Raw genomic sequence first — 25,749 nt, 5'->3', positions numbered from 1 at the left:
AAAATTATAAATTGATGTGAAGGAATGGATAGCTATGGTGCTCTCCCATGACCCTCCTGTAAATTCCTATATTCTTTTCCTTGTGTGCTAGCCTCTGCTTGCCAATCCAGTTTTCACCACTGTCCTGTCCAGCCCTTTTTCATATGTTTAATCTGGTCAAAAATAGATTTGCACACAACATACACACATGGCCAGAAATGGCCCATGGAAAAGCCTTCACTTTATGTCCTCGGCATTTGCGAGGAGTTTGGCATAGTGTAGCAATGCTGAGTGACAGTAAATGCTGTTTAACTTATTGTAAAAATGTAATCTGCACAGTAAAGCTATATGAAATGCAGCAGTGTGGTACAATTAATGTAACGTTTATTAGGCTGCTGGATGTATTCAACTAGGAGTTTCTACGTGGTGTGTTGTGATAGCTACCCTGATTGTAGCCTGCTTTTTTGCCATGGCATCATGTGTTCGATTACAGTAGTATGTCAGTATATCACTTCATAACAGTTCATATTCCTATCATATATATTTAATTGCAAATGTCTATATTTATCTACATATAACACATCCCCTTAACATAACATTGGAAGAATTTAGCAAGACTTCATTCTCAAAAACATTGCAGCCCCAAAACCTTATCCTGGTTATGTATTCATGGTTATTTCCCTCTCCCATCCGTTATTTTTATATTTATTTTTACCTACAATGATCAGTTTATTGTACAGAGCAGGACTGATTACAGATGATTTCATAAGTAAGACTAACACACATTACAGATGTTCCTGCATGTCCTACAAAATATATTTGTGCCAGTTCTTTGTGTATCTGTCTCTAACTTTCTGTGTTTAACCATCCTTCTTCTATATCTTTTCAATGCACTTCAAAAGTGTTATTTTAATACTGGGAAGGAATAATTTGTTTCTAGTGTGGTAAGCTAATGCACATGTAGCAAGATATTTTTTTTAATGTCATGGGTTCTATTCCAGTCATCAGCTAATTATTAATGACTGGTTTTGGTCTGATAATGTTTTGTACCTGTTGTCACAAATTGTTGTGAGGCACCATTATCCTTCTTCATCGATAAATCATTTTGTCCCTACCTCCAAGTTACCTGATGATAAATCATCTCCCTTCTGTATCATTATTCCTCTACCCCTGCAATGTTTGGTGCTGAGCAGCAAATGCAACTAACATTAAATGGGAGTCAAATGCTTATAGCAATATATTTGAAACTGACTGCCTTTATCTGTATTACTCTGGATCAATTTGAGCCGATGTGCTAAACTATGTTTATTCAGTTTACTGTAAATTAAACAAGATGAATAGTTGAATTACATATATTATACATATATTACAGTGGTCAAACTTTCACAAATATTCATTTATACACATTGTGCTAAGGTAACATTCAAGTCTGAATTACTTAATGGCATGCTGAAAATGTTTGGATACCTATGGATGACAATGTGTCATTATGTTTTGTCTGATTGCTGTTTCAGTACATATTGGCTAACCCCTTTACTTAGCACATCATTATCCTGCTGCTACAGTAATCAGCCTGCTACTTATTGTAAATGCTGTCTTGTAAAGATCGTGGTGTAGGAGTTGGCACAGAGAAACATACAGTACTGCTAACTACTATTGTAAGTTCAAAACTTCAAGATATTATTATGCATATGCTAACACTGCAATCAGCAGCACAAATCAGCTCAGCAGCTCTGCACTTAAACAGTACAAGAAAACCAAAGAGGAGCATAGAAGCATAGTTTTCTGTTGAACAAAGTTTGTATGTTTGTATTACTGTTGCCCAAAGATGAACATTCTTTGTTAAAGTTGTTAACTCAACTAATTAATTCTGATGAAGTACTATGTCTGCTTTACAATGTTTACATTTGCACCACATTACCAGCTTGGTTATCCTACTCTCACCACATCCATCACTGTCATTCTCCAGTGCACTGTCCTATGTCAAACTTCCATGTTTTGTCCTGCCTATGCACATAGCGCAAGTATGAGACAATACAAGTGTGCAATCATCCTGACAGGAAGTCAAGGGAATGTTTGATTAATAATCCACTGGTGCACAATAGTCAATGTGCCTGTAATCCCATTATGTGTAACATGTTAATATGCCTCACAGTATCACAATGTACAGTAGCGACATAAGGTATGTTATTGCATGTGAAAATTATACTGATGTTACATTTTCCTGTGCACACATATGCATTTGTTGCATGACCTGGGATGCACAGTATTATTTCTTCCAAGCACTGATCTTTGCAAATATTCCAATATCCAGTTTCACATAGGCATTGTGTATATGCCCCTGTAGTCCTTGTGACTAGTACATTGCTCTCTAGATTGTGTGAGCTAGGAGGTTCAATACCCAGCATGGCAGATGTCAGTGTGTGTGCAAGTGTGTGGGACGTATGTGTATGTGTGAGACTGTGAGTAAAATTGGGATGTGAATTTAATTCTCCTGAGACTAACACAGTTAACTGCTGTCACAGCTCCTTATCCCTAATTTTACAATAACATCCTCTATGAAACACAATGATAGGCTCATCCTGACAAAAGTGTAATCTCTACCTTCAAAGTCAGACTCCTTCTGTGGTGCTTGCAACTAGGGCATTGCTCTATTGACTGTATATGCTAATTAGGGAGGATGTTCAATACCCAGTATGGCAGATTTGTGTGTGTGAGACTGTGTATATCATTGGGTGGTGAATCCACTACCCCTGTGAATAATACATTTAACTGTTCTCACATCTTCCTTATCCCTAATTTTACAATAACATCATCTCTGAACTACACTGATGAGGTCATCCTGACAAAACTGCAATCACTACCTTCAGAGTCAGACTTCCCTGGTAGCCCTTGTGATTAGGGCATTAATCTCTAGATAGGTAGGAGGTTTGATACCCCCTCATGGAAAATTTGTATGGATATGAGTGTGTGTAATGCTTGCTACTGCCTCAATTTTCCTTGCAGAAGTTATATTTAAATGTGTATACAGCTCCTTTATAACACCTTTTACAGTAACATACACTCTGAAACACACAGATGAGGTCATTCTGACAAAGCTGCAATCTCTTCCCTTTGTGTCAAACTTTTCCACTGGCAGACTTGTGTATGTGAGACTGTAATTACATTTCTCTGTAGATTATGCAGCCTAGATAGCTAGGTTCAATACCCAACATGGTAGATTTATTGGTGTGTGTGTGTGTGTGTGTGTGTGTGTGTGTGTGTGTGTGTGTGTGTGTGTGTGTGTGTGTGTGTGTGTGTGTGTGTGTGTGTGTGGTTGTTTATAGAGCTGGGTGAGCATTTGCACATTCAGTGTCTACTCTGAATACATTTTCATACCGAAGATCCCCTAAAGCCAACCTTCACATCCACAACTTCATTACTACACAATGGTGTAGCTATACATACTCTTTGTATTTTCTCTGCTTATTTAGACAGTACTATGTCCACACATTTTAACTTTACCACTTAAAATATCAGTGTCATGGGTTGAAAGATAGCCATTTAATGTTTTTTTGAGGGGAAGCGATGCTAACATTTGTTAAGTGGGGAGGGGAGAGAATTTTTCCATCCTTTACATATTAGTTTTTTTGGTGTGGCACCAGTGAGAGCACAGAGTTACACAATTATATTGTTTGCCTACACCAGTGGTTCAACACACTGATGAGATCATTGTTTTGCAAGTGAACTGAAGCTATTTTAATGTCAGACTTTTACCGTGATGCCTTCTTGTCTAACAGTTTCTCAATAATGTGTAAATAGCTAGGTAAGATGTTTGACTGCAGCAATGCTTAAATTCTGCAAGTTTGATTGCCAATGCAGTCACAATTGTTTTTACTCAGATATGTGGTGGCAACTTTTACAAGCCCTGATTGTCTGCAAAAATAATTTTACCAGATAAATCTCCTTGGCAATACACTGCTGATGTCATCCCTTCATAGATTCAATATGTCACAATGACTTCAAAGATAACCACAAAGTGTTCTTTAGCTATATCAAGAACCTAAGTGGAAACTCTCAGATCTGCTCTGAGTTATTGCAGAATGGCACAAAATACATTGAACCAACTGATATTGCCAACATTCTGGCAGACAGGTTTAGTGCAAACTTCACCCCATCTCACCCCCTAAAGGGCCCATAACCATACCAGAAGAATGTAGAGCCCTGGCAATTACTGACACACATGTTAAAACAGCCCTATCCAAAGCCAAAAACACAGCTTCAATGGGACCGGACGGTGTCCCAGGCTGTGTCTTACACGAGTTTCAAAATGAACTAACCCTTCACCTAAACACACTGTTCAAACTCAGCCTCTCTACAGGCTACATACCCATAGAGTGGCGCATAGCAGCAGTTATCCCACTTCACAAAGGTGGAGCCACAACGGACCCCAGGAACTATCGCCCTATAAGCCTAACTAGCCTGGTCTGCGAGGGTATGGAGTGCATCATCATGGAACTCATTAACAGAGACATTGGGAACTTCCAAACATTGGACCCTACCCAGTTTGGCTTTGTAAGGGCAGATCATGCCTCCTATACCTGGTGGATTTCTTTGAGACAGTTGCCAAGGCTTTAGACGAGGGAAAGGAGGCCCACAGAGCCTACCTAGACCTCACAAAGGCTTTTGACACCATTCCCCATTCTGGTATTATAGACAAGCTCACCAGCCTGAACATAAACCCCTACATCATGAGATGGGTTGCCAATTGGCTCACGGATAGAACCCACACGGTGAGAGTTGCAGGCTGTAGGTCCAGCTCTAAACCAGTTCCAAGTGGCGTCCCTCAGGGCTCAGTCCTGGGACCCCTCCTGTTCGGTATATACTTCTCAGAGATACAGGCAAGCACAGGAGGACTATGGCTGACCAAATTTACAGATGACTGCAAACTGGTGGCCATAACTGACTCTCCAGCTGATACAGACATCCTCCAGAAGGGTCTCACTGAGACGGATACCTGGTGTCAAAATCATGGCCTCAAGCTAAAAGCCAAAAAGTGCATAGTCATCCCCTTTGGAAAAAACTAAGTACCCACGAACTACCACATACGTGGTAGTCCCCTAAATATAAAAAATGTAATAAGGGATCTGGGGACCCAAGTAGATAGTAATCTCTCCTTTGATAATCATATTGCCAAGGTGGTTAGAAAATCCTTCTATGTGGCCCACCTAATCACAAACTGGTTCGCGTCCAGAACAAAAGAGGTTATTGTGCCCCTCTTCTCATTACTCATCAGAACCATCATAGAGTACAACGCCCCATTTGGGATGTACCTTACAAGACACCTGCAACAGCTGGAAAGACCACAGAAGTACCTCACCAAGAGGATTACTGGCCTTAAACAGATGCCCTATGCAACCCGACTGAATAAACTCCAGCTGTACTCGGTTGCATACTGCTTACTCAGAGATGATATCTGCCTGACATACAAGACCATGTCCAACCCAGAATTGATGGACATGCGCCACCTAAAAAAAAACAAATCCCCAACAGCCACACGCTCTAGGGATCTAAACCTCACCACAGTGATAAATAGGACATGCTGGAGGGATAGATTCCTGTCCCAGAGACTCTCCATGCTTTAGAACATTAGGCAGAGCCCCTCACTAACACTGTTCAAGAGAAACCTTGATGAGTGGATGGGAAACAGAAAATTTACCCTGGGGATCACTGCAGTGGCTCTGCTGGACAGAGGCACAGGGAACTAATGGCCTGCTGGTCAGGGGCACAGGGAACTAATCTAAGCGGGCGGCGAAAGCCAACACATTCTGGCTAGGCTTATAGATGTCCTCGGGCAGATAGCCTAGTATTTACCTATGAACCTAAATGTTATTCTCCTGTGGAGCTGGCTGCTGATAATGTGCTGTATAGATGATATAAGTGGATAGGCAGGTAGTTTGATTGCTTCAATAGTGTGACAGTTATTACTGTCATTTAACATTGGTCACCTTTATGTATCCATATAATTATGAGTTAGAATTACTGTGGCCCTCTGTGTCACTAAACATTCATAATATCAACATGGAGAATAACATTTTGTCTACCCAATGGTTACATACTGCTAACATACCTATAGCATGTCACATTTGGAGTGCGCATTTTCCTGTGTTGCGTGACTATGATAGTGTGCCTTGTATATGGTATAAACTAAATATATAGGATGCTGATGTTCAGCTATAGGTGTGTCCTTCTCCTTCATGCATTATATATTTCTTGCAAAGACATATATGATGTGTAGCTGTACAGTGTTATTGTGCACTTTGGACACTTTTTAATAATAAACATCCAGCTTATAAACAGTGGTGATGTCATCCATTTAACCGTGCACTGTCTTAGTTGTACAACATGGTTGTGTGTTGCTTGCATTTCAGGCACAGAAGTTTAGCTTGTGATTTTGGGTATTTACTTGAAATCCATCTATTAGTACTCAGAGTATGTTGTGTCAGTGTTATTGGGAATGTACATATCACTAACAGTGTTGAGATTCCGATTGGCTTTGTAGATATATAGTAGTTGGTCCGTCATACTGAGAGCAGTGACAGTTTGTCATAAAGCAATGCTTTTATTCTGAGGAATGATGACATGTTCCTTATATTACATTTGTAGGAAGTGCTATACTCTGGCATGGGGTAAATATAAGGCAAAAATCTGGACATGCTGCGAAAATCTGTACAGTTGAGAGATATGATTCTGGGACAGTGCATGTCCTATATGACAGAGTCAAAGACAATCAGTCATATTGTAATGCTCAGTGCTGTGTGGACAGTAACATCTTTAGCTCATGTCTGGCATTCTGACTAACTCTGATTGTTCAGATGATATCCACACACACACATATTCAATACAGTTATTTGTGACAGCCTCCACTGCTATTGGATGGGTCATAGCCAGTCAATACAGGGGTCTGAGGAGAACCTTGCATAATAGACAGAGGTTTGTGTCTGCTAGCATCTGTCTGTCAGACTACAGTGGCTTACACACAGTCATGGAACAGCTTTTCATGCATTGCCATACCATGTAGGTCATCAGTACACCCTATATGGTATTATACTGCTGTCCAACCTTTGGGGCTGTTCTTCCTTCCTTGACCAATATGTGTATGTCTGATTGAATTACATTTCTCTCTTTATATCTTTGGGCATGTTTCCTTCCTTAACATTCTGCAAATGTTATATGGATCATTCTTTGCTCATATGCATTACCTATTCACAAGGTAATTACTCCCAGAATTGCATGTTATCATCTAGACAAGTGTTTAATACTGTTATTGTTGCCATCACAATATATTGCTTAATGGCAGATATATGATTTCATAAATGTGTCTAACAGTATGGAATGCAGGGTGACTATCAGGAGCTGTGATTGGTCCTTTGTTACAAGACTTTCTATTGTACTGCTGATGCTGGATTGCTGTTCTGTTACTGTCCCCTGTAATTTCATGTGAACATGCCTAGTATTGGTATGTCAGTCATGTTTGCAAGTCAGCAATAGCAATATGGACTCCGGACATGTCATCCTCTCAGTCTTGACATTGGTCACTTATGTACATTGCTTGTTATTAGATTGTCACATATCATTTACATAAACATACAACAATTGCCTATCTATTACATCCTCATAGGTGCTGAACCTCTTTTGCATTGGTGCCACTGTCATTCATTTCTTTGCATATACACGTTTATTTCTGAGTTATCTGATGCTACAACTTTAATGTCTTTTTGTTCTTCATTGGTGCTCTCGGCTTTCATACATCAGTTCCCTGTATATACATCCTTATATGCTATGAATGCATTCTATGCATTTACCACATAGTGTATCTTTCTTCCTTGAGACATGTTATCAGATATCATCCATTTAATTAACATGTATATCACAGATACACACCCTTTTGTTACAATGCAGCTTTATGTCGCTATCCACACCCTTTATCGGTATGTCCATTATTATTTCTTATTTCTGTGTGTACCTGTTGGACTGGCATTCACAGTAATTATGATTACATCGATCTTGCAGGTTGTATGTTCAAAATGCTTCTTATACACTTTCATCATGTTTGTCTAAAAAATATGAGTACACTTTAAACATTTTCCCACTACAACATTGCTATGTTATTATATCACATTTGTGTGTGCCTATTCCTCCATTTCACTTGTTCTGTGTTGTGTCCCACTACTTGCCCTTAATATGTGTGGGCTACAGTACATGCTTGTATCTGAGCACTGCTTATATGCAATCTGTTTTGTATACATTGTGTGCTGCTGTATCCAAGCACCTTTCCGTTGCCACAAGCAACCCTGTAGGCACAATGAGCACCATGCATATTCAATTAGCTCTGCTGCTAATTGCGCTAACATGCCTACTTCTTGCAGGCACCTCACGATTGTTAACAAATTCCAGGGATTGTTTAACAAACAGAATTTATTCAGTGAAATTGTAATCTACAAAGTAAATGAAGTGAAAACTAAGGCAGTTGTGACAAACTACACACCAACACATGAAAACTTTCTGTGGGGCATATGAAAGTAAAATATTTGGGAGTATGGTGAGAAAAGGATATTTACCAAACAGCCAAGGAAAAGTAGGTTTACAAATATCCAGCAAACTAAGAAAATGGAAGTTGACCTTCATAGAAGAAGTCAGTAAAATAATGGTAGTTAAAATATTTATTGTACTGTTAGCGTTGTAATTAGGGCAAGCATATTTGTATCAGACATGTTATAACATGTAGAAGTGACTCACAAAGGAAATTAAGGAATTTTTTTGAGAAAATAAAAAAAAAAGACCATAAAGAATTGGTGTTGCTACCTAAGGATAAGGACAGCCTACGAATGCCAGACCTGGAAGAATATTTGAAAGCCATGCAACTTAAATTCCTTATTTCATAGGATCGTAGAATCATAGGAAGTTACTAGGCTATTAGCCCTGAGGCCCTTACAAGCCTAACCAAGAATTTAGCCCATGTTCCAACAAGTCAGCACCCTATGTCACTGTCCAGCAGGGACATATGTGGAATCCCAGGCATATTTTTATCAACAAGAGGAGTAGTGGACAACAATTAGTAAAGAGTTAAAGGAATTTATTTGAAAGGTGAAGATGGCAAGAGTTAAGTTGGATAAGTTGATACTCCCCCTTGAATAAGGTGTTTGAGTTTACCTGATTTGAATGGATACTTTACAGTTAAGGCTTATATACATAATACAAGCAGAAGGTTCTAAATCAAAGTGAAAACACATGATGATGAAGCAGGATGGGAGTTAAGAAATAAGGACAAAGCAGGATTTTTTATGTAGATTCTTAAGGAGACTAACGACAACTATACATGACATTATACAGTAATGAGCAGAAAGTATTCAAAGAAATAAGCTAAAACAGAAATGGAAAAATTAGAGTTCGCCAAAAAAGAAAGTCGGCAAGTAGGGGCATAGAAAAATAGGCAGGAAGGAGTTGGAATTTATTGGAGAAAATTAGCAAAGGAATCTGGGAGCAAATAATTATGGAGGGAAAAGTCAGAGTGGGATGAGGTCAAGCAGAACGTTGGACTGTAGGTTGAAAATGACTTCTCTAGTAGAGACTGATAGAGTGTAGACAAAGAGAAAGTAATAGAGGATTATGAAATGAAAGATCAGATCGAGTTGAGAATGTAGTTTGGTCTATAAGAGAATCTATGGTTTAAAATGGGATAATCAGTAGGGCATATACAATAATGCATGATAACTACAGTAATCAATCAGAAGAGGTTAGAAAAGACTGTAGAATGAGAATGGAAAGCCAATATATAAAGGAACAATTGGATGATATTTGTATAGCTCCCAAGTACATAACAAAATCTAGAAATTTTAGGATGTTTGTATGGAAGTGTTTGTACAGGTATTTTTATACCCCAAGTAGACTTTCAGAGGATGAGGAATAAAGTGGTACTTGGGAACATGTTTTTGGGAATGCAATGAGTTGGAAGATTTCAAAAATTCCCTCTAGAGTACTTTGTCAGAAATGTTGGTGGAGCAAATTATTACAACTAACAAAATTACTCTTTTGGGCTGGGATACAGAAACTAAATTGCCTAGGCATCATAAGGCCCTACTAAATGTAATGCTGTTAACTGCTTAAAAACAAAATTACTACAAAATGAAAATCAAAAACTAAACCAACTGTAACAGACTTAGTGAATGCTGTAAAGCAGATAAAAGAAATGGACATTGAATCTTAAAAAAAGTAAAAGAACAAACTAAACAGAAATACATGGAATATGTGGGAATAATACATGCAAAATAATGTTCAGGAGAAAGAGGAGTGAAATTTCAGGGAAAGTAGGACTTAAGCAATCTATGCAATGTTAAACTAATCAATAATTTTTACAAAATAAACCATATATACATAATGCATTAAAGAAATCTTTGTAATATTTTGTTTCTGTTTTAGAACTGCCTGTGTACCCATGTCAATGCATAACATGTGAAGTTAACAAAGGTGATAAAAAAAACAAACTTTCAGACACTCTGCCCAGAGATTATCAAAGCAAGCAGTTATTCTGAGCACCGCCATTTAAGTAAATACAAAGAAGACTTTGCATGACATATATGATGTAGATGAGTATTACAATCTTACCATTTAAGGACACAGGGAGCACTGTAGGAAAGTACAAGCTTAACTACAAAAAATCATGTCAAAATGTCTACCCTTATCAAGTCACAATGGGTTAAGAAAAAAAATAAATAAATAAAATTAAAAATACATACAGTGGTGCAGGAAGAGTAGCAGAGTGTACAGAACAACAAAATAACATAAACAAATATTTTTTTTGTTTCAGGCTGTAGTGGTCCTTTAAAGTGTACATTCTCCCAAAGGTGGAATGCATTAATATCATCACTTCAAAAGTAACTGAGAGAGACTGCACAATTTCTGTTAGAGACAAGCCAAGTACTTACTTACTTGTCTTCTATTTTCAACCTGTGGGTAATATGTGCTCATACAATAGAATATTAATGAAGGAAGATAATCATACAATGTTTTGTGCATAACCTCATAATTTATTTTATTAATTGTTTGTAATGATGCAAAATCAATACGTATTTTTACAAAAGTAATGTGAGCAGCCATCCAAAAATTATGTACACAATGTACACAATTTTTAAACATTTCCCTTATTGTTTACTTGGACATCATTAAAAAAGTTCCTGAGTATTGCTTAATTCTACAATTCCATCTAGGTAACTCAGCTCATATTTACATTTCATTAAATATAGTGAAAAAAACATGAAGGGTTGACTACATTAATAATTTCTAAAGGTAAATGAAGAAAAGCTATGAGTACTTGCCATAACGCAAGATACACAAGTATAGTTTCAGCTGCAGAAACAGTCTTGGACTGACACTGGCATTAGGAATGCTTGCATAACTCAGAGTTACAGAGGTATGGTGAGTACCCATAGAGCTTTTAAATCTGACTCTGAAGTGTTCTGGTCGCAAGAATTGTCAGGTGAGAATTCCTAGCTTTCCCAGACTCCTGGCTAGCTGTATGGGAAACATTTCCTTGATAGCAAGTAGCCCCAAAGGAAAACTAACACACAGAGGACACATCCAATTTGTAATGTTTAGCTAAGGCAATGATGGTGAACCTATGACACGCCACGACATTTTGGGTGACACACCAGCATTCACCAACACCAGAGTTACCAAAGAAACTGAATGAACAAAAATACAAATAAATATGTTGTGACGCCCGTGCCCTGGCCCAGCAATCAACAAGCCTCAATCCTCACCACTAACACCAGAGAGGGTGTCTCATATATGAGGAAAGGATAACAAATACACAAAGTAAAGTACAGTTTCCCTTAAGAGCGCACAGTGATCACAGTCAGTCCTGGGCTGGTTGCTCCCTTGCTCTTCAGGTCCCCAATAAGACTCCCCACTGGCACAGCTATAGGGTCCAGATCTCAGCTTAGTGGGCAAGCTAAAACCTCTAGCACCCTCTCTGTCCAACCAGTGCTTCATGTCCCTATCCAAGTAGCTGACACACACACACACACACACACACACACACACACACACACACACACACACACACACACACACACACACACACACACACACACACACATGCACTTTGAGATAAGAGTTTATACAACCACACAGACACTCCTGGGAAGGCTGGCACAGTTTCTCCAGCTGTGGCCCTTTCTCCCAGAATATATGGTAGTTCCACTTGCCACCACCTACTAATACTTATCAGCTACTCAAAGTCCCTTAAAAGGATGTCCAATTATTACTGTGCAATATTATTATCCAATTGGTAGTATAACTAAACAGTCAAGGCTTATTAGAGTGACTTGGTACAGGATCCTTATATGCATGCAATGTACTCTTAGAACTTAACATATCTCTATACAAAAGAGCCACAATTAAAAGGTTTTAAAATATTTAATAATAAATAATAAAAAACACAAGACAATACTTCTTACTGCACAGTGCTAGTCAAGAGTTCAGAGATCACAGAGAAATACTTAAAATAATTCAGTAGTACAGTTCTGACATCACAGAAAAACACTTAGTCTAATCTTTCTAGTTCCTAGCTATTTCTAAAAGAAAACACAAGTCTAAGATAACTTACATATGAGCAAGACAGTGCTGTGAGTTTGATGGTCAAGACAAAAATGCTTAATGCCTTCTGATTCTCTTTGTTTAAATTGCTATTTTCAGTCCTGATTTATATTACATCATTTTACACTTTCCTGGTGTTCCCAGGCTAACAAATACTACATAATTCTTATCTTGCACCTGCAGGAAACTACAGCCATAAAAGACATTCCACATGTAAACTCTAGTAATTATTCCTTAGGTTAAAACATTAGGCAGGATGCTTCACTCCAGACTCATCGACTCCAAATTCTAACTTCAAAGGAACGGGCATAAAATAATTTCAACTTCAAAGGACATACAAGAAATGCTTGACTTAGCTTTCTTTACAGCAGAGGGCAATGTTGCTACATTGTTTTAAGTTCAACATTTCACAGCATTTAGTACAATGTTTCACATATATAGTTAAATGGAAAAACATATTGTTTCATGATGAAGGAGTTCATTTTTCTAAACCGGTGTAGATTTAAAAAATCAAGACGTATAAAAGTCTTGTTGCATTACTGTCTAGTAGTGAAGGAAACCATCTTGAGATAATGGAAGCAAAACGAGAAGCCAACTATAGGTGAGGTTAGAAAAATAATAAATGAAGTATACGGCATGAAGCTGAAATATAAGTGAGTGGGCCAAGTAAAACGTTATTTAGGAAGTGCAAGTTATAGGAAGAGGTCTGACCCTATAATTAAGGTGATATTTAGGGCTGATGAAGTTTTATTTACAATACACAGAGACACTTCTTGTTATACTATTACTGCAGTTCAGATTAAAATGAAAAGGATGTTAGGCTAAATAAATGAGAACTAACCATTACCCAACAGTGGTTTATTTTTGATTTCCTAGAGAATGAAAATAAGTGCATGGTTTATCAGCGTGAATAAGGGAATTAAAGGATATCAGCACTGCAACAGCTAGTGCTATAGGAGGCAATCTAGTAACTGAATACTGTCTGTTAATATGAAAATATTTGGAAAATCATAATATTGTCAAAAAAAACTGTGATTAATATATAAGAAGTGATTGTTGCTATCATGATAGGCCTTATAGATGTTTTGATTTTATGTATATTTTTGGAAAATATGAAACAATAACATTTGCTCCCTAACAAAAATGAACAAACAAACAAACAAACAAACAAACAAATAAAAGGAAGAATGGTAAAAAAGGGAACGTTTGCCAGTGTGGACTGTTTTTCAGAGGTTCTGTCCTAAATGTTCTGCTTGCCTCTCCCTTGCTTCTCCCTTAATCACAATTTAATTAATTCCCTTGATTTTGTTGTCTCAAGCAGGGATAAACACTATTTGAAATGTCTCTCAAAATATGCTAGAGTAAAGCTTCCTTTTATTTAAACTTACATAATAAAGATGTGAAAACAGCCCATTCCTTACCTTTTGTCATGAATTTGTACAGAGATACAGTCACTGACTTCATCAGTTGAACCAGCAGCTAAAATTGAAACACACAACATTAATACATATTTATTTAACAATGCAGCCAGATAAAATATTTTAAATTCATTAATTAATAATTGCCATACCTTGTTTCAGAGTCTGTGTAAGCTGACCATTGCTGTAGTTCCATTTCTTCAGGTAGCCATCTCTCCCACCAGTAATTAATCTCCAAATAATATAAAAGGTTTATTCAGTTATTATACTATACACTGTTTACTTTTATATTAAAATGTCATGACTGAAACACTAATGGCCTTCACTTTTGCATAATATGAGACTTTCCTAATAATCCAGACATCAGCAGCATTTCGGAATAACTTGTAAGGGTAATTTGCTTTGTATTAAAGCAGAGTGCATAGCTGTGAAAATAACAGAGGATTACCTTTTTATCCACAAAGATGACCAACAAGTTTGCAATGAAGCTGGGTCACTGAAGTAAAGAACTATGGGACAATCTCTCTGACTGCATTACTTATCTGCAGGACACATGATAAGTGACTGGTCCTAGTCTGTCTTTTGACAAAGGTAAGAGGTGTTGAGTGCATCAGACACAACTGTTTAAGGGAATAACCAGGCCTATCACTGAATATGATACTCAGTTGTGTATTCACTTATTAATTGACCACTATAAATAAATTATAATCTGCAGAATGGCAGTTTAACAAAAAAATCCATCTTCGGTGGCCTTGAGTAATACTGTCCACACAGACTGTACTGTGGACAGAATAGAGAGAGAAATTATATTCAGTAGGCACTCATTTCCCATGAGTTTTTTTTGAAATCTATATTAACTGTAAATAGGAATCAGTATAACATACTCATAAGAAATAAAGTTTATGAATTTATTATGGGATATGAGCTTGGCAAAAATGAGCTATGCTGATTCTAATCTTCTAAGGATATGAGAACATTTTTAAAGGTTTTACATTCCATCTTGTTTCCTTCAGGAATGAGCTATATATATATATATATATATATATATATATATATATATATATATATATATATATATTATATATATATATATATATATATATATATAGCCTGAAACATCATAAGCCTGAAAATCAAAATCTAGACATACTGTCATTCATTGTGGCTTTATTATTGTTAGCCCTGTAGTTTAGTAGGGTCATGGGGTCAGGGTAAGTGTGCGGTTGGTTTTATTTAGGGTTTTGAGTTTCAGGCTTTTGGTTTCAGGATTTTTTTTTTTTTCAGGGATGTGTTTCAGGCTTGAATAATGGGGATATATATATATATATATATATATATATATATGTGTGTGTGTGTGTGTGTATAAGTAGGTCGTCAAAATACAGCCATGATACTTGGGAGTTCTCATTCCTAGAGGGACAGTTTAGCCTAGAGTGAGTGTAGCTATAGTTAGCTAAGCGGACTGCACATAGCTGACATTGTTATCCATCCTGCCCCTCTGTTCAGCAAAGGAACACAGAAAGCATTCTGTAACCAGTGCAGGATGAAGGGTCAGTACACCAGTCATAAAGGTCATCAGCTCTTATATAGTCACAGTCAGCATGAATGATTTCACAGATGTGGGCATCTCTGTTTTTGGGAAGGAAGGTTATAGAATGATAGGTAAAAAATGGGCATGGAGAGGCCTTGATCAAATCAGAAGAAAAAAGTCCACGGTTAAGTAAAAAAAACAGGTATGATAAACATTATATATGTATGCTCTCCTCAAAAATAAACAATTTATACTTACTGAGTGATGCACAGAGTGCCATGATACAAATGTACATTTTGAAAGGTAGGACTAGATAGTATAAATATTGGGGTAGCATAGCAGAGGTCCTTCATCATCCTATAGTGCTCCCTGCTATTAAATCTCTGTTCTGTTCCCCTCTGATATGACACCATACCAAGAGTGTAGACTCCTTACAGTACTCAGTGTTATACCAAAACCACAGGTGTTATGGTTACCCACTATGCCAGGATTGAGTAATGAGATTTACAAACATTCATTGTTAATGATCCTCAGTACTTATTCCTTGTGTAATCTGACAGCTGCTGATCCTGCTACTTACTCACTGCAAATACCCAAAGCCAGCTGTCCCCAAAGTGCCATCTCTGTTTTGGATCTGATAATGATAATATACACATGACAGGTGAAAGTTGGACAGGCATGCATTATTAACTTAAAAGTAAAGGAGGACCATGCTATAGGGCTGTGCTTTCTGTCTGCACTTCAGCTCAGACAACTGTGTCTACATTCACAGTATCAAATGTATGTTTATGCCCCTCATCCTGTTCATGATTTCATGTCATGTGTAGGCTATCAATGAACAGTTTGGAGAGTATCCAGTTTGGGGATAAGAGATTTTTTATTGTTTGTAGGCAATGTTATCTTCCTAACCTTAGGTCACTGTAATCTCTTGCAAGCAGTGGACTATGTCACTGCTATGTGTATAGAAGATGGAATGTAAAGTAGTACCTACAAATTAGAAGCCATATTCCTCTCCTAGAAAAGATGAGAGCTGTGCAGTTGCCATCAGTGGAGAAGTTTAAGTACTCTAGGATGTTGTTCAACAGTGGGGGAAGAGGGAACTGGAAGATTTATTTGGGGGCCCAGTGGTAACAGAACTACATAGTACAGGACTTCTGTAGTGAAGTGAGAACTGAATCATGCTAAAAACTCTGTTTACTGGGGAATCTATGTCCTCATCTTCTCCTATGGTCATGAGGTTTAAGTAGTGAATGCAAGAAAGAGATCATGGACATAAATAGCAGAACATGAGTTCTTTTGCAGGATTACCAGGCTCACTGTCTATGATGGAATAAGCAGCTTGGCAATTCAAGAGGTGATTGGAGCACAGCCACTGCTCTTCTAGGCTGATAAGCACCAATTGAAGTGAGTTGAGCACCTAATAAGGATGCCTCCTGGGCACCTCCTACTGAAAATATTACTGTCACAACCCCTAAAAGGCACCAGGTGACTGGAATGATTGTCTCTCATCTTGCCTGAAAACACTTGGGAATCACGCAGAATAAGCTGGGACTGTTGTCATGAAGCTTGGTTTGCCCAGCTCAGCTTGTTACCACTGTTATCCTTGGAACAAACAGTTTAGGAAACGGACAGTTAAGTCATGAACTGATAACAGAGAGAAAGAGTGAAGAGTGAACAAACTTGTTATTGGTTGAAAATGAGAATTCAAGAGTGATGCAAGAAAATTATTTTGTACAGAAGAGGACACAGAGTTATACCACACCTCTCTGGAAAAAGAAATTCAGTCCATTAGTAAGTACATTTGAAGATAAAGGCAAATTTGGTCTTTTTGTAATTTAGTATTTGTTCAATCAGCCTTCATCTTTTGCCATTGCTCTTAAATTTTTAACATATTATGAATGAGGACAGAACTGCTCATGGAGATGAGTACAGTACCTCCATTTCAGGAGCTGAAGCTTGGGATGTAGCAGGTGCAGACGGTGAGTGGCAGAGCATAGCAAACACATTGACAAATCATACCATTAGGTATGTGGTTGTAACCAGTAACATAGCAGTGACATAGATTGTTATATAGAACTTTATTACTTGGTAGATATGATCTTAAGTAGAGTTGTTTGCAATGCCAGTACAGTACTGTCCTCCATGACAAATACAAGACTAGATATTACCACACAGAGTAAAACACTGAAGAACTAGGTTAAGTCCCCAGGCTTTTTGGGGATCCAAATCCAGACAGTGCTATGCTTAGCAATGCAGAAGGGCTTCTTAATGTCATATACTTACTAGGACTACAGCTGCAAATCTTTGTCACAATCTGACCAAGTTCTCTCACCATACTGTACAAGATATTTAATTTTTTGTACAAACCATATCCTTCAATACATTCCATTTTTCACTTTTTCTGCTTTCTTAGATGTAAATTATTGTTTGGTCCATGGGAACTGTGTACCTTGTCTGTCAAACAGAGCATTAAGTAGTTTCCACAGGTATTTATAACTAGAGTGTGTCATTGCCAGAGCAAGACAAAGATAAGAGTACAGCTGCAAACTCAATGAGCATGGGGACGAGTGGAGAAATAAATTAGTTTATGGAACTGCCTGAGAATAAGATAGCAGCAGTAATGGAGAATGGTTAAGATGGGCTTCTTCGGGGGTAAAAGAGGCAGCCAGATAAATTCCAGTGAGAACATTGGTGATCTAGTCCCAGTAAGGTTAACAGACAGAAAGCAATGCATAAACAGAACATGCACTGGGTCTCACATAGTGGTACCATTGTTTTTTCTCCACAATCAGTTCAGCATTTAGATACAGAGACACGATTCATGTGAATGCTGCACAATGACCCTAGACTGATTGAGTTGAAGAGCATACATATCTGTATGAAAACTCATCTCCAACACACCCACATTTTAAAGCATGAGGCAGCTATGAGTCCTGTTTGTGTGAATGGAGCAGTGATGACACTGAGACTGCAGCATTGCATGAAGTTCAGGCTGCTAGGTGGTGAGATATTTCTTTGTAGTACACTTGGCTGGGAATACATGACCAAAGTAAAATTCAGCTGCACAGACAAGTCTGTTGCTAATTCACTGCTGGCACAGAGAAGCATGCATTGTCATGCCTATATCTTCAGTAACCAAGTACACAAGAGAGAAATAATGTCCATTGCCCCAAGGTACGTAGAGACAGCAGGCAGTATGGCAGGCATCAGTGGAAGGATACCCATGAGGGAATGTCAGTAATAATGAAAATGCAGTGTACAATGGATAATGCTTTTATTAATGGTGTCTGTGGATCATTACCCCCTTTCACAGTGTCTAGGGAATATTGTATAAAATACATACTGGAGCATAAGTGTGACTACAGCAGGATTTCTTCCTTGCTGTACTACACTTGTACGTTGCGGATACTTAAGCATGTACTGTACAACAATTGCAATTCATATTATTTCACCCTTGGTTATTGAAGCAATGGACACTGGACATTGTGCTTCATTCTTCTTTGTGCCTGCAATGAATTTGTGACAGCTACACATCTCTGTAGCTGAATTTCACTTCAGCATGTGTCCCCAAACAAATGTACAGCAGGGAAATGTCACATTGCCTAGAAGCCTGAATCCAGGTGCATGCTTTCAGAAGGATGTCAGAGTGCCTGATTATGGACTGGTGTTCATATCTTCAACATCTTCATCCATTTATTAATTCTCTGATTATCCATTTGATCCAGTGCAGGGTTACAGGAGAGCCAGAACCTATCCTGGGACTGAGTGGGTGCAAGGCATAGCAACTCATTCTGAAAGTGGCACACACATACACACACACACACACACACACACACACACACACACACACACACACACACACACACACACACACACACACACACTACACTTCTTTGTTGGTACACACACATCTATGGGAATGTTACGGGATCACCAGCTACCTATGGCAACTCTTTGGGATGTGGAGGGAAACAAGAGCACCCAGAAAATACCCATGTGGACACAGGTAGGACATAAGGACCCTACATCCTAGATGAGTGTTCAAATAAGTACATTATAAAATGAATGCTCTTTACTGCTGTGGACAAATGTTATAAACAACACATTTGGTTTTGTTGAGTTCTTGTGACATGGGCTTGTTGCAGAGTAGCTGGGAAGAAAAATATCTTTATTCACAATTAGGAAACTTGTAGTCATACCTTTCACAGCTACTGTCCAAGCTCATACATGTTACAGCTGAATCTCCATGTGCTTCTGTAATTTCAGATACAAGTAGCCCTGTTTCCAGATCCCACACTTTAATAACCTTACGAAGAATGAAAAAGGAGAAAGAAAACTGTAAGTGAATACTGAACAACAACGAAAGTTCATTACAACCATATTTGGTGTAGTTTAAAACTGAAAGCACACCAGTTGAAATTAACTGCTTAAACTAGGATTTATGTATAATGATTGAGTAATACATACACATGTAAGGTTGTTCCCTTAGTCTGTGAACTTGAATAATAAGTGCAGTATTTTTGTTTAGGACTATGACCTTAATAGCAACAGTTTGCCAAATGTCACTGGGTACATAATTTTACAATGCAGCTTCAAGAAACTGGGTAAAACATAATTATGTTTGTTTTCTGGACTTGTCTTTCCTGGTATGGCTAGAACCTGAAAAGTTTTATACTTTAATAATTAACTGTGCATATGTGATACTCCAAGACTGGATCCCTATGTTCTTTTTCTTTCTTTCCCACTTTAATCCCTTCTTCCATAATATAACATAGACACGTAATTATGTTGAATATGATAGTTCAAGAACTAAAGCAATGAGTAAAAATCACTACAGTAACATGATAGATAAAATATTTTTCATAGTTTTGAAAACTGCATTTAGGCCTGAAAGACCATTCAAAATGCAGACTGTGGTTTTAAAGAATAGACTAGAGGACCCAACAATTTGTCCATTGCAGTTTTAAATTGACTAGTAGTGCTACAATGTCTTAGTGGTAACTTATTCCAAAGTTAAGCTAGAGATTGTGAAATTAACTTCATACAAGTAGCAATTCTGCAATTATCAAGTTTGAAGGTAACTTTGGATCCTGTAAATAGCCTCTCACAATTAACCAGTTCCATACTTAATATTTTAAGCTTCTTGTTATAAACTGCTATAAAGGCCAGCCATAAGTTTGCGCTAAGCCAACAGTAACCGAGAATAAAACAAATTGCTCCAATGTATTCTGGTTAGATAGATCATTACAACAATCAGTTTTCTTACTGAATATTCCATGAAGACTTTCCAAACTTAAAAGATCACATTTAGTACAAACACAAAAAAATGGAGTTAACCACCAATATTGGTCTGACATAATATCTAAATAGTTTAACAAGAGTGTGTGGATGCAGTTTTCAAAAAGAATCCAATAATATTTAACATTGCTTAAATTTATTTTAAACTTAAAGTGTTAGTAATTCTAATACCCAAGTCCTTATATTCAACAACCTTACAGAATGATGTCTTACCTTCAGAAATCATGATCTCGGGATTAGCTGGGCAAAAAATGATGCCTCGCTTAGTGAAATTAATATTCAGCCTCTTGTCACTAAAACCATGTAGAGAGCTCAAATAAGTATTTGGTGAAAAGATTGCAATCTTCTGAACCAGACATAAAAGCACTAATCTTAATATCATCAGCATACGTAACTACCCAAAAGAATTCACAAGATGGAAAAAAGGAAAACACCATATTGAACAGAAATGGAACTAGTACTAATTCCCAAGGAAAACCTGCATTAAACACTTAGAATAAGTCTCTTGGATACTAACCCACGGAAATCCATTCAGTATCCAGCATTGATCCAGTTGATAATAAAGGAATTGATATTCAAATTAATTGGACACTGAATAATATTATGTGGAATAGAGTCAACTGCTGTACATAACTTATTTCCAGGTCATTAGCCTTACTCATAGGTTCATAAAACCTAATTGGTAAGTGTAGATCTTTTTTACAAATCCATGCTAAAATATATGCATCTACATTGTTATCTCTTTGTAACAAATCGAAAAGGCACCTTTCAAAGTATTTGCCCATAATAGAAGTAAGGCTAATGGGTCAATAATTATAAATCATGTCAACTTAGCCACAGTTATGAATTGGGATCACACTTGACAACTTCTATATGCTAGGTATCTAGCCTTTTTATTGAAGATATTAAATAAAGTTGCAAGTAGGGGGAGGGAACAAAACCAACCCGTGAACACAGCCAGCACTAGAACCGCTATTCCTTTTGACCTTCTTTATTTCTGAAATACCCATTTGTTCAGTAATGCTAGATATGGATGATGAGGCTCCTAAAAGAAATTAAGAACTGCTTACTTACCCAATTAACTCTGTCCATGGCATGCATATTGTTATACCCTTTGTTGATGTTTTGTTTCCCATTCAGACTTTCTTCTCCTTTCCTTTTCACCACAGTCACTGAGTACTTACACATACCTGTATGTCATATCCTTTTTTCCTAATTCTTCCCTAAGTTTGTCCACCAAGTCTCCTGCAGAGTGACTGGTTTAAAAGGGAGCTGGATGTGTTGTAATTCATATCATACATTTAAAGAGTTACTTTACAAGTGTGCATGCTAGTCCTTGTAACTTCAGGATGTATTTTCTACAATATTACTCAATGATATATGTCAGATTTGGATATCCAAATGTCTGTAGGATATAGAGGCACCAGAGTCAAACACCTACTGTAGTACAGTTGCTTTTGCTTCCTTGCAACCTGTCATATAGTTCTTAGTACTTTGCAAATAAGGAAATGGTGACAGATAATCCAGCAGGCCATGGCTGATCCATGTCACATGCTTAATTTATATTTACTATTTATAAGTCCCCCCCATGTCTGTGTTCACTTCATGAGTATGTTGCACTACCTTCCTGTACAGTCAGATTTGTAGTGATCTGCTTTGATCCACTACTTTATTTATTTATTTATTGGCGTTTGATTTCTAGGAAAGTACGAATGGGTAGGAGTCCATTTTCAGTACAGGTCTGAAGAGAAGAGCTCCAAAGTATTACAAAATATTTTAAGAAAATATTCAAAAATAATACAAAAACATGTGAAGTTTAAATAATTATACCAAATTAAACATAACAGAAAACTGGTTAAAATAGATACAAGTTATTAGACAATGATTTAATATAGAGAGAAATTAAAGATGAGTTAGTATAATACAAACAGAAATTGCAATATGAAGTGAGAGAAAAACAGGGTTCTAGTATATTTAGAGAGAAAGCCAATGGAGAGAAACTGATAGAAGTAAGGAAGTGAATGAAGAAGGGAGAGTAAGGCATGAACAGGTATTTGTTCACATTTAGGGATATAGTTTATCCTAGTGTTGTGCAAGAACATAGCCAGCTTTAGGCTAGGAAGTCTTTCAGAGTAGTTTTGAAGGATGGAGGGAGGGTGTTGATCTGATGGATACAAGTAAAGAGTTACAGGCCTTAGCAACATGGCATGAGTATTAACAATGCCCAGTAGATTTGACAGGGTTGTGGACATACAGGAGTTTTTAGTCCATCCATGCATCCTCGATCACTTTTTCCCATTTTTGCATATGTGGTCGGGGTGTCACTTTCAACAGTGGCAATCATCTCAAACCAATGTTTACACTGCTGGGCGGGTGGCTAGCCCTGCTGCAGTAGTTCATCCATACCACTCACTCACACTCACACCTATGGCCAATTTAGAGTGTCCAATCCACCTACTGCATGTCTTTGGAATGTGGGAGGAAACTGAAGAAAGCAGAGGAAACCCAAGTGACCACAGGGAGGACATGCAGACGCCACACAGAAGGCACCCCAGCCAAGAATCAAACTGGAGAACCTCTTTCTGTGAGGAGACAATGCTAACCGCTGCACCACTGTGGTCACACCCACCACGGCTGCCCTGAGTTTTTAGTCATTGGATCATAATGACTCACTGGGAACAGAGTTGCACAGAATGTTATTTAGTGATGGAGCAAATGGATGTTGGATAATTTTATAGGGCGTAAGAAGCTATGTATATGTTAGTTGATGGGGTAGTTCTAATCATTTTAGGCTTTTTAATGCTATACAGTGGGTTCTGAAAGGGGTATTTGTTGAAAATATTGCAACTTTGTTATAGCATTGTTCAAGGTTTGAGTTTTGTGAAGCCTGAGTGTCAGTAAGGATGACAGCACCATAAAGAAGTGTGGGAAGGAGCTAAGTAGTATGTTTAGTTATGCTGGTGAGAAAATGTTTGGCTCTGCAAAACATCCCTAGTTTTTGATGAGTTTTTCTTATGCAAAGTTGTATATACAGGTTGAATTTATAACTTGCAATGAGAATTGACTTTAATAGTTGTATTTTTAGGAGACAGGACATTAAATTTTGTTTTTTCATGACAGAGGGATTTGGGGAGTTGTAGTTTGTTTTTAGAGTTAAGCATTAGTTGTGAGTTACAAACCCATGTTTCAGTTCCTGTTAAAGCTTCCAGAGTAATTTTTTAGAGGCATGTCACATTGTCAGATGAACAAATTAATGTGGAGTCATCTGTGTACTGTATTAGGGAGGCCTGTTGTGTGGATGTGTGGAGGGTGTTGGTGAGAATGTTAAAGAGGAGGGCACCAAGGATAGAGCCTTGTGGTACACCAGTGGTGACTGAGAGGTATGGATAGAGGGTGGAGTGCCATTTTACTGACTGATATGTATTGGATGGGAAGCTTTTGAACTATAGAAAAGTGAGCTGAGAGAGACCTAGTGAGGACATTTGAATTAGAAGTTTGCTGTGACAAGCTGTGTCGACAGCTTTAGACAAATCTAAATAAGGAGGAGACTAGTTTGCTATTATCTCTAGCTTTATTGACAGTATCTATATAGGTTAGAAATGTAATGGTAGTACTATGGGAAGAACGGAAGCCATATTGTGTGGTGATAGGAGTTCTTTCTGCAGGAGATAGTTTAGCAATTGTTTTTGAATACATTTTTCAAGTATTTTGGAGAGGGAGGATAATATATAAGCTGTTTTAAAGGTACTAACTTGGAAGGTCATCTGCTGAAGTAAAGCATTGTTTGAGTTTGTTTAAGAATAGTTTTATATAGGATGTGGGCACAGGTTTGAAGGTAAAAGTGGATATGGTGATATATGGCTACTGGGCAGGGTTACGATTTGAAGTAGGAGAATCCTTGGTTAAAGTTGCTATAATATCTATGAAATAAGTGTTGAACTGTACTGTGGTTTTGAGTGGTGAGCTACTGAGAGAGGGGTTAAGCCATTAAGGTTGAATTTTTGGCTGGGATGCAATATTTCTTTAAAGGCTGTCTAGACGTTTTAAGGATTGTGCTTACTATTATTCTGAAAGTTATTGTAGAATAGTTTTTCATCTTCATTTATTTTCTTTTTTAGTACGATTGTGAAGCATTTTGATGTTTTCAAGATATTGAGGTGTTTTATATTTTTGCCATTCTTCCTGTACTTTTTCTCTAGCCTGCATTAGTATTCCAGTCTCGTTTTGGATAGCCAAATTGCATAATCTGTTTTTAGTCTCTTCCTTGTAGGAGGTGCAAGGTTATTTAGGATATTCAAGAAAGTTGCACAGAAAAATTAATTCAGCATTGTCTAAGGGGAGGGTTTTTCGGATGTTCCATTTAATAAATGATAGGGAAGTAATGAACATTTCTGGGTTAATCCTGGAAAGGTTGTGTGTTGCTTTGTAAACTTGCTGTTTAAGTGGATATGCGAGATGTCTGCTTGCATATATTGAGAGATGATCACTGAGAGTCTGACCTGTGGTAGTGTATTGTCTAGGGTGTGATACTAGGATCCAGTCTAAGGGAGTAGTTGTTGGGAAATATTAAAGCAATACCACCTTATTACTGATGTTATTATAGCCTGGAGGTGTAATTTCAGAGTTGTTTATGTTAATACTAATTATTTGCTTGTTTCTTTTGCATACTGAGATCAGTTTTTTGTTTAATTTGTCTGCATTGCATGACACTGTTGTACTGTGCTGCCTTTGTAACATGGCTGAACATTATAGTATAGTGTGGCAGTGAAGCACGGTTCACATATCACGACTCTGTTGTGCTCCTATGGCTTGCAACAAACAGTGCAGTAATAGGTAACTCAGAATTGCAAGAATCTCATTGTCACTGAATGACAAGAAGTAATACAA

General features: G+C 37.6%; 1 protein-coding gene across 1 annotated transcript in view; it reads right to left on the bottom strand.

Moving 5' to 3' along the window:
- LOC122793773 (WD repeat-containing protein 49-like) overlaps positions 1 to 25,749 on the bottom strand; it is a 630,038-nt gene that overhangs the window by 314,414 nt on the left and 289,875 nt on the right. Inside the window, exons 14-16 of the mRNA XM_044061963.1 lie at positions 19,764 to 19,870; positions 14,186 to 14,265; positions 14,037 to 14,094 (exon numbers count right to left, since the gene is read on the bottom strand). Of these exons, the coding sequence (XP_043917898.1) occupies positions 14,037 to 14,094; positions 14,186 to 14,265; positions 19,764 to 19,870 (245 nt within the window). The remainder of the gene's footprint in view (positions 1 to 14,036; positions 14,095 to 14,185; positions 14,266 to 19,763; positions 19,871 to 25,749) is intronic.

The sequence above is a fragment of the Protopterus annectens genome, chromosome 2.part0 (genome assembly GCF_019279795.1).
Source record: "Protopterus annectens isolate FY-2018-M chromosome 2.part0, PAN1.0, whole genome shotgun sequence".
NCBI classification, from domain to species: Eukaryota; Metazoa; Chordata; order Ceratodontiformes; family Protopteridae; genus Protopterus; species Protopterus annectens.
This window is presented reverse-complemented; position numbering and strand designations above follow the sequence as displayed.